This window comes from Magnolia sinica, chromosome 2 (genome assembly GCF_029962835.1).
Source record: "Magnolia sinica isolate HGM2019 chromosome 2, MsV1, whole genome shotgun sequence".
NCBI lineage: Eukaryota > Viridiplantae > Streptophyta > Magnoliopsida > Magnoliales > Magnoliaceae > Magnolia > Magnolia sinica.
Window position 1 is genome coordinate 7,245,662 of NC_080574.1, and position 10,298 is coordinate 7,255,959.

General features: G+C 40.7%; 1 protein-coding gene across 2 annotated transcripts; it reads left to right on the top strand.

The window, feature by feature from the left end:
• The first annotated feature begins 2,109 nt into the window (after window positions 1-2,109).
• On the top strand, window positions 2,110-9,595 carry LOC131233316 (uncharacterized). 2 transcript variants are annotated; one of them, XM_058229990.1, is made up of 9 exons: window positions 2,566-2,682; window positions 3,499-3,572; window positions 4,568-5,094; window positions 5,498-5,570; window positions 5,886-5,966; window positions 6,088-6,151; window positions 8,263-8,350; window positions 8,491-8,575; window positions 9,287-9,595. In XM_058229990.1, the coding sequence occupies exons 3-9, from the start codon at window positions 4,577-4,579 to the stop codon at window positions 9,368-9,370; spliced, it is 993 nt and encodes a 330-aa protein (XP_058085973.1). In that variant the 5' UTR covers window positions 2,566-2,682; window positions 3,499-3,572; window positions 4,568-4,576; the 3' UTR covers window positions 9,371-9,595. The 2 variants fall into 2 exon arrangements, with proteins under 2 accessions (XP_058085964.1, XP_058085973.1); XM_058229981.1 differs by lacking the exon at window positions 3,499-3,572 and having other exon boundaries at window positions 2,110-2,682.
• Window positions 9,596-10,298: the final 703 nt, after the last annotated feature.

The following is a 10,298-nucleotide window of genomic DNA, read 5'->3' on the forward strand; positions in this document are numbered from 1 at the left end:
GGCCCAGTTTCTGTGTCCCCCTGACCGATCAGACAATCCTAACCATGCATTCAATTTAAGGTAAGGAGCAAAGTTCTATCATTTGGACCATTAAGATCACCTGATCTTGTGGACCATCCAAGAAGGGACCGTACGAAGGAGGAGGTTACCCTAAAGGGAAATATTTGTACGTTGTAGATTTGCAATCCTTCCAAGATGGCACAGTTGAGCGGAAATCCAGACTGTTCAAATCACTGTCGCAACTGTGGGTGGAGTGTAACCTCAAAAATTAAACTGATATTGATTTTTCCCTTTTGAAATTGGACCTCTCACTATTTCACTTTTAATCATCCATTTGATAGCCATGAATTTGGATGAATAGGATTTCTTGATTAGTGTGATTTAAAATAGAGGCCTCTGGAGAGAAGGGTTGGATCAGGGCTACAGGCTTTAAAATAGTTGCCAATCGAGGCCCAACTAATGGCTATCATTTCAAGGCCCGGTCCGGACCTTCAGTACTGTTTAAGCCACCAAAAGATGGGCTGGGCCTAGAAGCCCAATGTCAGCACCATCCACTGACAAAGGGTTTCACTAGGCCGGGTAGCCCGCCCGACCTGATGATCTGGACCCAGCTATGGGCAAGGCTTGAACCTATTAGCTTGATGAGCTTGAGAGTCGTATGCATGACCCAATGAAAATTTTGAATGCGCTTGGGCTCGATCATTTTACCCACCCCATTCGGTCCTGACAACTTTACCCAATGATATATGTGCTATATTTTACAAAGATTTCATTACAATCTTCAGGTATCCATCTTGAATATAGACTGGCAGTCTAATTCCTATAAAATGTACATTTCTTTGTAGATGTGTAGCCCACTTGATTAACGGATGGATTAGCAAAGTTCAACTGGGAAATTGGGATTTTTATCAATTTTTGGGCCCATAGCCAACTACTATTTTGTGTTGAGCTTGGGCCATCTCAGGCATTGCAACCCCATGGCACTCAAACTCAAAGGGGGTGTGTGTGTGTGTATATGCCCAATGCTCCAATTTAATTAGGATAAATATTAGAGATGAGGATGATATCTAATGCTCTAATTAATTTATAGTCAGCAATTAATAATTATTAAGAAGTACCTCTTTCAAATTCACAAAACTATTAAAAAGAAAAGGATGACAATCCTGTACAAAGCTACAAGATATTCTTATTCTGCAACACTTAGCAAGTGGACCACCGTGATGTGTGCGGTATGTATGACACCCAACCGTTTTTAACAAGGTTGTCCCACTATGAAAGTGGACACCCAAACTCCCAGAGTTCAGGCTAATCCAAATACTGCATGGACCGCCGTGAGGTGTGCTGTATGGTCCACCTGATAATTGGATCTACTTCATTTTATTTTTTTTGGATAATGCACTAAAATGATCTGAAAAAAAATGGATGGATGGCATGGATACAGAATACATACATCAAGGTGGGCCCCACAGTAAGGGCCCTAACGTCTTGGGGGAGGCGGGGGTCTCACCAAATCCGCTCCCGCCTCCTGGTGGGGGGGAGTACCCAGTCGGACGCGGGTTTCCTGCCAAAGCCTTTCGCAGGAAGTTCCTGCGCAAAGATGCTGCGTGGGACCCACCGAGATGTTTGTGTAAAATCCACCCCGTCCATTCGTTTTGAGAGATCATTTTAGGACGTGAGACCAAAAAATAGGTTTATATAATACTCATATGGGCCACACGAGAGGAAACATTGGGTATTCAGTGAGAACCGTTGAATCATTATTTTGGCCATAAAAGTTATATATCAAGCTATATTTTTGGTGTTTTCACTTCATCCCATTCAGAATGACATTATAAACAGTTTGGATAGCGTATAAACATTAAGATGGAGTCCAGGAACGTTTCAACGGTGGGAATTTCTTTCCCCAATTTTCCCTCTGGTGTGACCCACTTGTGTTTTGTATCTACCTAATTTTTGGTCCCACGTTTTAAAATGAGCTCTCAAAATCGATGGACGGAATGAATTTCTATCATACATTGCAGTGGGCCCCACCCAGCATACTTGCGCAGGAAATCCGCGTCCTACCCAGTCCGCGTCCGGACTGGTGTGGGTATATGAACTATTGGCTCCACTCACAAGGGCTCACCTTTCATGGACCCGAATTGGACGGTCATGATCACGCGAGGAGGGAAATTTCTTGTAGTACGCCTCCATCCACTTCATCGAACACGACATCATCTATTCAGATCACCAGAAAAAGGTGGACCCCACATGCGAAATGCCCGATCAAACGTTAGGATGTCCCATCCAACTTCGAGACCCCGCTTCTGCCACGTCTGCAGCCGGCGTAAACTGCACTACACGGCCCACAGGCGGACCAAACATCATCTCTAGGATTTTATCTGACGAAAAAGAGCAAAGAAATAGGCTTTTGTAGACGAAAAAGAACAAAAATAAAGTAGAATTTTCAATCCAATCCTTCTTTCTTCTTCTTCTTCTTTTTCATTTTTTCGATTTCCCCAAGAAAAGAAAAGGGATCGGCTGTTTTTTTACTTTTTCTTTTCCTCTTATCTATTAGGAGGAGGAGAAAGGGTAGGGATGGGTTGGAAACCATCGTTTCGGAGTAAAGCAGCCCATTTCGTATCTGATCTTACAACGGTGCTCATCAACCCTATCTCATCTGATGAACCCTCAAAACCTCTTGTAAGTTGCCTTCTTTTCTTTTCGTTTTTTAATGGTTCTGTAGGGTTTGATAGTTTTCTTTGTGAAGATGTCGATTTGGAGGAAATGATGAAAACCCGCTTGTCATTTGTGGTCTTGAATCTATTGGTTGGATATTCTTGATAGCGTTTTTTTCTTTGCTCTTTTAGCTCTTGTTTCTGTTGATGTTTGATTTTATTTTATTTTTTTGTCAAAATACTGAGAATTTAATCTAAAGCTGGTTTTACTCTGTTGTGTGGAATCAATAGATTGGATTATCTTGATGTGGGTTTTTCTCGAAATGATGTTTTGAAGTTCTGATGCTTTGTAATCTCTCTTTTTGGTTGAATTGATTTTTTTTTTAATTTTTAATTTTTAATTTTTTTTTTTTTTTTGGTGAAGATAACGAGTATTTGACCTGTTCTAATTTGTTTTAGAATAGATGGATTGGATTTTCTTGATATGGGTTCTTTTTTTCTAATGCTGTTTCGAAGTCCTGATTCTCTTTAGCTTTTTGTTTTTATGGGTTTCTGGGTCTAGGTACTGTCTTTTGGAGAAACTGATAGAAACCCAGTTCTAGTTTATGGTCTGGAATAAACAGGATTTTTATTATACTGGTTTTTTTCATCTTGAAGTTCTGATGCTCTGTATTTGGTTGAAATTTGATGGGTTTTGGATCAAGATACTTCCTTTAGGGTAATTGATGGAAATTCGGTTCGAATTGCTGCCTAGGACAGTAGAATGGTGTGTTTTATTCTTGTTTTTCTCCTTTTATGTTCTAAAGAGCTGATGGTCTTTAATCTATTTGTTGGGAATTAGGGTTTGCTTCGTCAATACATCCGTTGAAGAAGCTGATGAAAACCCAGTGATGATTTGTGGTCTGGATTCAGCTGGTGTTATTTTTAAAACATAATTTTCCTTTCTTTGATGCTCTGGAATCTTCTTTTTTTTTAAAGGTTGAGAGAAAATGCTGGAAATCCGCTTATGTTTTTTCACCAATATTTGGTGCGTGGGCTTTTTATTTACTTAAGTTCTGATACTATGTAATCTTGAGTTTTAGTTTGATTTGATGGTGTACTATGACAAGCTACCACCTTTAAAGAAATTGTTGTGAACAAACACCTAATTGGTGGTGTTAAGTAGGCAGTTAGCCTCTTTTTTAAAAATCTTTTTTCTTTTCTTTTTTATGTTCAAAGTCCCTTTGGGTTTTGGGCATTTGTAAATGGGGTTTCTACCGAAGAGTCTTGCACCGGTTTATGAAAGTTAGGGTTGCATTTTGCACTTTATTTTGAAGTGGAAATCGTTGTTAATTGTTAACATTCTAATGATGAGTTAGAAATCAAGGCAGAAGATTAGAATTATATGGAGATTAGTTTAAAACTTCTTTCGATGTTGTAGACGTGTAAATAACAGCATTCTCAGTTTCTGTTGTTGAAACCAAAAGTTCTATAGTAGGAGGACCTCGAGCCATCACGAAGTTTTGGAGGGCCTCGTTTTTAACATTTTACCTTACAGTATGGTAATTCTTTTATCCTGTGAACACACATTTCGTTTCTTCTTTAGGAACTATGGTGGTTCCATTCTGTGGGAGATGCCCTGTGTCAGAGTTCATGGAACATCACCACCCACAATTGTCATGTCTTTTGCTTTGCATTTCTGTAGCTCTGATGTTTATCATCTTCAATTTCCTTTTCTATTTCATGTTTCATGCGTGTATTCATGGAAGCTTCTTTGCCAATTACAAGCCATTGTTTCGTTGCTGTCTTTGATATAAGTGCTAGGTTCTTGCATTCTTTAGTGAGCATTCAAGTAAACATAGGCTCTGGCGTGTAGCAATTGCACAAAACTGCTCGGTTTTTCTCAACACATGTATTCATTGTTTGGTCAGGAGGATGAAATGGAGATGAACAGTCGAGAAAAATCGGTTGCAGAAGGGGATTCAAAGGTTCCAGTTGATGAACCCGATACATCTTCGTTTACAGCATTCCTCGTCTCTTTATTGTCATCTTCAGAACCTGGCAAGCATTCTAACGAGGAACTCTCTGAGCATCATGCTGAAATGGCAGAGTTGGCCTCAGATTCAGGAACCAGGGAAAATAGTGGTAAGAGGTCTCTAATTTCTGTTGGGAAACAATCACTTAGCAGAGCTATTTCCAAGGCAGCAAGGTTTGGTGGGTATAGGCATCAAAGTGTGGACAAAAAGGTTGATCGTGTCATGAAAAACGATGACCCAAAGGATTTGAAACCTATTGTGCATGAACTGAGGCCTATTCAGGAGCTAAAGGAGAATGAGTCACATCTTAATCTCCCGGATATTTCTGAGCCCTCAGCACTTCTTTCAGAGAATACACGAAATGCTCTTTACATATCACTGCCAGCATTGGTTCGAGAGAGGAAGTGGGTGTTGCTGTACAGGTATGGAAACAAGTCTTACGACATGTTTGGTAGACGCGTGAAAATGGGTTCATCTCATTTTAGTTAACCATAATTATGTATTGGAGATCATGATCTCTAATACATAACTATGGTTAACTAAAATGAAATTGTGCATTAGTGATCATGATCGATAATACATAATTATCATCTAAGCCTTATCCCAATTAATTGGGGTTGGTTACATGAATCCTGTTTTGCCATTAATACATAATTATGATTATTTTAAAAATAAGATGATCTCAATTTCAGGCGTCTACCGAACAGGCCCCTACACTTTTCTCTTGAGTGTCTACTGGGGAATTTGCAGCTTCCTGGTTTTCATGAGTTTCCTGCCATTTGCACAATAAACACTCACATTTCAATATTTCTCGTCTTCATGCAGTACTTGGAGGCATGGGATATCTCTTTCAACCCTATACAGAAGAAGCATGCTTTGCCCCGGTCACTGTCTGCTGGTATTGCCTTACCAAATAATCAAGTATAAAAATAAAACTTGGTTTTATAGGATGCTCTGTTATATTAAAATCGGTCTGCCCTGATCTGCATTTTTGCGTTATGTTCATTTAGCTACTTTAATAGGAAATTGTGTTCATTTCTTGTAAGTTGTAACCAATTTAGTAGGTATGGAGGCGTAGACAGTCAAGTACTAACATGACATCATTTAGTCGTCAGCAATATTGATGTTCTTTTCCGAGGGTGCTCTGAATGTTATTTATGTTTGAAATATGCATCCTATAGTAAAAGCTCCTATTACACGTGTGACTTTTCAGGTTGTTGGGGATAAAAGAGGTGCCATTTTTGGTGGTTTAGTTGAGGCACCTTTGAGACCAACCAATAAAAGGAAGTATCAGGTATTGGATTTTTATTTTATTTTATTTATTTATTTGGCTATACATTGTTCACCTATTAATATTATCAGGTTAATCGCTGTCTAACATGTTTCTAACTCAAAAGGTTTTTGGTTTCAAGCAGGGGACAAATAACACCTTTGTCTTCACAAATATATCAAGTCATCCTGTTATATTTCGCCCAACAGGTAGTCCTCTATCCCTTTGGTCTTACCTAGTCTGAGAACAATTCAACACCTTACCTACCATTACATGGAAAATAACTTTTGAATCTTCATTCAAATATGTTATATTTGAAACATATCCAGATTTAGAAAAAACTATTTTAAGTAAGGGAGACTATGGAAGTGAGGAGGTACTTGGATATTACTTTCCTCTCAGTTCAATCAGGGCCTTGTGGCGTAGGCTGTGTTCCTAGGGATGATAATGTGGGAACTCAAGTTACTTTCTCCGGGCCATCTAGGTGGGGAATATGGGGACTCCAATGACATGAAAGCCAAACCATTCAGGGGCTGTTTGGCACGCAGGAATAGATGGGAGTAGGTGGGAGTGGCTTTGTGAAACCCATGGATTTTAGCTTGGGCCTGTTTGGGACTGACGTTGGAAGTGGGTTTGCAGGGTCCTCTTGGAAACAACACCGGCTTACTTTGGGTTTTGTGTGGTTAGTGGTCAGTGACTCAGTGCTAGGTGGACCCCACCATAATATATGTGTTTTATCTATGCCGTCCATCCATTTTGAAATATAATTTTAGGGCTTGATCTCAAAAATGAGGTAGATACAAATCTCAGGTCGACCACACCATGGGGAAACAGTAGTGATTGAATTACACCATTAAAAACCTCCTAAGGCCAACTGTGCGGTCCACTTGAGATTTGGATCAAACTCATTTTTGGGCTCATACCATAAAATGACATGGAAGAATGGGCGAACAGCATGGATGAAACACATACATCATGGTGGGGCCCACAGAGCACCAACTGAGAGTTGTTGAAACCCTTCCATCCCATGCCATCCAAACACCATGGCACAGGATCCCATGGAATTACAAAACCCATGGCATTGTAAGACAATCCCTTGACAAAGCCCATCATTACATTTTTTTTAACCCATCCCACCTAATGCCATCTATTCCCACCGTCCAAACACCCCCACAGGGATGGCTCAGAGGTTTTTAGGAAGGCAATTTCTAGGGCATTGATTGTGGAAGAAGATTCCAGGAATTTTGTCTCTTGACCAGCCCCCAAGTGCTCTGAGCCGTTTAATTGGGTAATTATTTTTGAAAGATTTTACATAATGAATCCGATATCCCGAGAAACTGCTGTTTGGAGAATCTGTCTTGCCCAATTGTACTTAGGTAAGACCTATCGGATGTGATTTTGTTGTTGTTGTTTTGTTCTTATTATTATTATTATTATTATTACAAGAACCTTTTGGCCTCCCTAGTCAAGATGGAACCACAGAAGTTGCAAGTACAGTAGTTGTGTGGTTCCTTGTTAGTTAGTAAGGAAAGATGATCTTGAAGTTATCATGGTACTTTTATATATGAGCCTATGCACTGCTGGTTGTCCGCCACGAAAGTTGCAACTGATTTTTGGGGATCGCAAATAGGGAAATTGTATGATCCTCTAGCTGAGGATATGTATTGTATCCTGTGGGTTTTCAGTTTTTACAAGTGGGGACATGATTCAATGATCCAGGCCACTGATCCAACGGTCCCCACTGCATATGGATCATGCCTCAGATATCTCCCAGATTGGAAAATTATTGCTGTATTTCTTAAGTGTATATTTACAGGTCGCCATAAGTGGGTTGTGTTGCCCTGTTGAGGTCTTTGTGCCATGGTCCGCCCACATTCGTGCCCATCAGCTCTTACCAAACAATGGGCCTCGTCTATACAAACTAGACCCGAGCATCCGTATTTTAATTACCAGCAGTTTCAGTGAGAATGACACAGGTTGCAAACAACGGGCCTCATTTGTACAAACTAGACCGAGCATCAAATTTCAAATATCAGCAGTTTCAGTGGAGAATGACACGAATTGCTCCCTTCAAAAGCATTTAGTGGTTGACTCAATGACTCTTGACCAGGCAGAAATGTGTTGGAGCAGTTTCAGTTCCCGGTCAAGTCACATTCCAAAGTCAATGTTTGAATTTGTGCGGGTCATATACTTCCGCTGGCAAATAATATTCATCAATGTTTCTTGTAGCTTAATCTGTGATGTGGGAGGTTCATGATTGATACCATGTATCTGATAATGTTGGAAAGGCATCCATAGTCTAATTTCCAGAAATATGCAGGCGCAAATCGGTATTTCACTCTTTGCTCTGGCAATTTCTTAGCTTTGGGTGGGGGTAGTCACTTTGCGCTTTATTTGGACGGTGATCTGTGAGTTTTATATCCCTTTTCATTCGTTTCTCAGTATTGCTTGTCCCTTTACAATGTGGTTTCCCATTTCTTCTAAAGTATGTGAGGTAGAAGTCACTTGTCATGATTTTTATTTTGGTTTCGTATTTCTCTTTTTAAAGGTTGAGTGGGTCAAGTTCTTCTTCAGAGACCTTTGGCAATTCCTGTCTTGCGCACTCTGAAGACTTTGATGTTAAGGAGGTTGAGGTACGGATAGCCCCCCTTCATGTTCTATTTTATTTTGTGGTGGTTAATTCAAAATTACCATGATTCATGCGCGCTTACACACATGCCCATGCATATGACAAGGTGCACGGTAGTTTGGATCCTTACTCTTGCTCCGGTGGTAGACTCTCAGGAGTTTCAACACCTAGTCAAGTGTTGGAGTATACATAGGTGGTGAAATCCCACTACGACATGAGTGTGTGGGGGTGTGTGCGTGTGTTAAAAAAAAGAAGGAAAAAAAAAGAAAAGAAAAGAAGAGGTGCACATCAGTTGGGCCAGTCATTCATGTGGCCTGGTGCAAAATCAGGTCGGTGGGACACTCCTAACCGCTGGTTTTTTACACTGAATGTGGACTGTTAATCAAGTTTATTTGTGTGCATGTGCATTCGTGCACACTGTGCATGCATTCGTTCATGTGTATGTGTGTGTGAACTGTCCACTTTTTTCCTCAAATCCAGTTGGTAGGTAGCATTGTCCGCCTGACCTTTTGTTTTACCAGGCCATGGCCATGGAGGGGCATGGCTGATGAGCAGCCCCGAACTTTTACATGTGTTGTGTGCTCACACATCACACGTGTTCCCGTTGCTTGGGAAGGTGCCTACAGGACTGTCTAAAACCTTTTCAAAACTGCAACAATGAAATGCATGCTGCCTGTGGTTGGAAACTTAATCATTTCCATTTGTTATGATGCAGCTGTGGGGCTTCGCGTATGCTTCTAAGTATGAAGAAATACTAGCCTTATGTCGGAGAGAGGACCCTGGGATTTGCAGATGGTGATTTTGTGGTCTCAGTCATGAATCAGGCCCATTTCATGATGAAATTAAATTGAACCTATAAACCAACGGTCTAGATCTTGTCTGCCTAATGATGAAGAATAACCATCTTGCTAGCTGAAGCTGAGCATTTCTTTTGTAAATATCTCTTACTCTTTCACCAATGAGCGCCTATGTACAACCACCTCCAACTCAAAATGTAATGTATATAAAAGGAGCGATTTGAGTATTGTGTTGGTTTTCTAGACGTCCATAAGTATAACACGTTACTGAAAGTGAAATTTATGGGGTCTCGAGCACTCTAGCTCGTCTCTTTTTTTTTGTAACATGTACACACGCCCCCACACACTCACGCCGTAGTGGAATTTCACCACCTATGGATGCTCGAACCCTTTAGTGGGTGTTGAAACTCCTGGGACTCTACCACCCGAGCAAGAGTAAGGATCCACTCAAGCTCCTTATTCCTCAGAGGCTGGTCATCCAGACCTTTGATCTGCAGGGCCGAACACGGATATGTGATGGCCCAATCTGTCAATCTGTTGCCCATCTCAGTTCCTTTTTTCTTTTTCCTTTTTTTCTTTTTTTCCGTTGAATGTGAACTGTTTGCCTTTCTCGTGTATCTACCCTGCAGTCCGCTAACTGGGCTGCCCAGACAAATGGAAGTGGATTGGCTGGTGTACCTATACCAGCTATATAGCTGCTGTATTGACGTCAGCAAGTTTTGTGGGTGTGATCTGTGTTATATCCAAACCGTCCATCCACATGGCGAGCAAAAAGCAGTGGAGGTTTGCAGTCGAGGATTGAACGGCTACCATTGAAACCCTTTTGGGGGTCACAGAAGTTTTGGATTAATATGAAATTTGTTTTTCCTCTTCATTCAGGTCTTTGTGACCTTATGAACAGATTGGATGGAAAATAAACGTTATGGTGGG

What these genes read in the sequence shown, in the direction of transcription:
- LOC131233316 (XM_058229981.1), top strand. Translation starts at nt 2,578, where the DNA reads ATGGGTTGGAAACCATCGTTTCGGAGTAAAGCAGCCCATTTCGTATCT. An exon ending in GCCCCGGTCACTGTCTGCTG is followed by an intron (nt 5,571 to 5,885) that starts GTATTGCCTTAC and finishes GTGACTTTTCAG; the next exon opens with GTTGTTGGGGATAAAAGAGG. An exon ending in TGTTATATTTCGCCCAACAG is followed by an intron (nt 6,152 to 8,262) that starts GTAGTCCTCTAT and finishes AGAAATATGCAG; the next exon opens with GCGCAAATCGGTATTTCACT.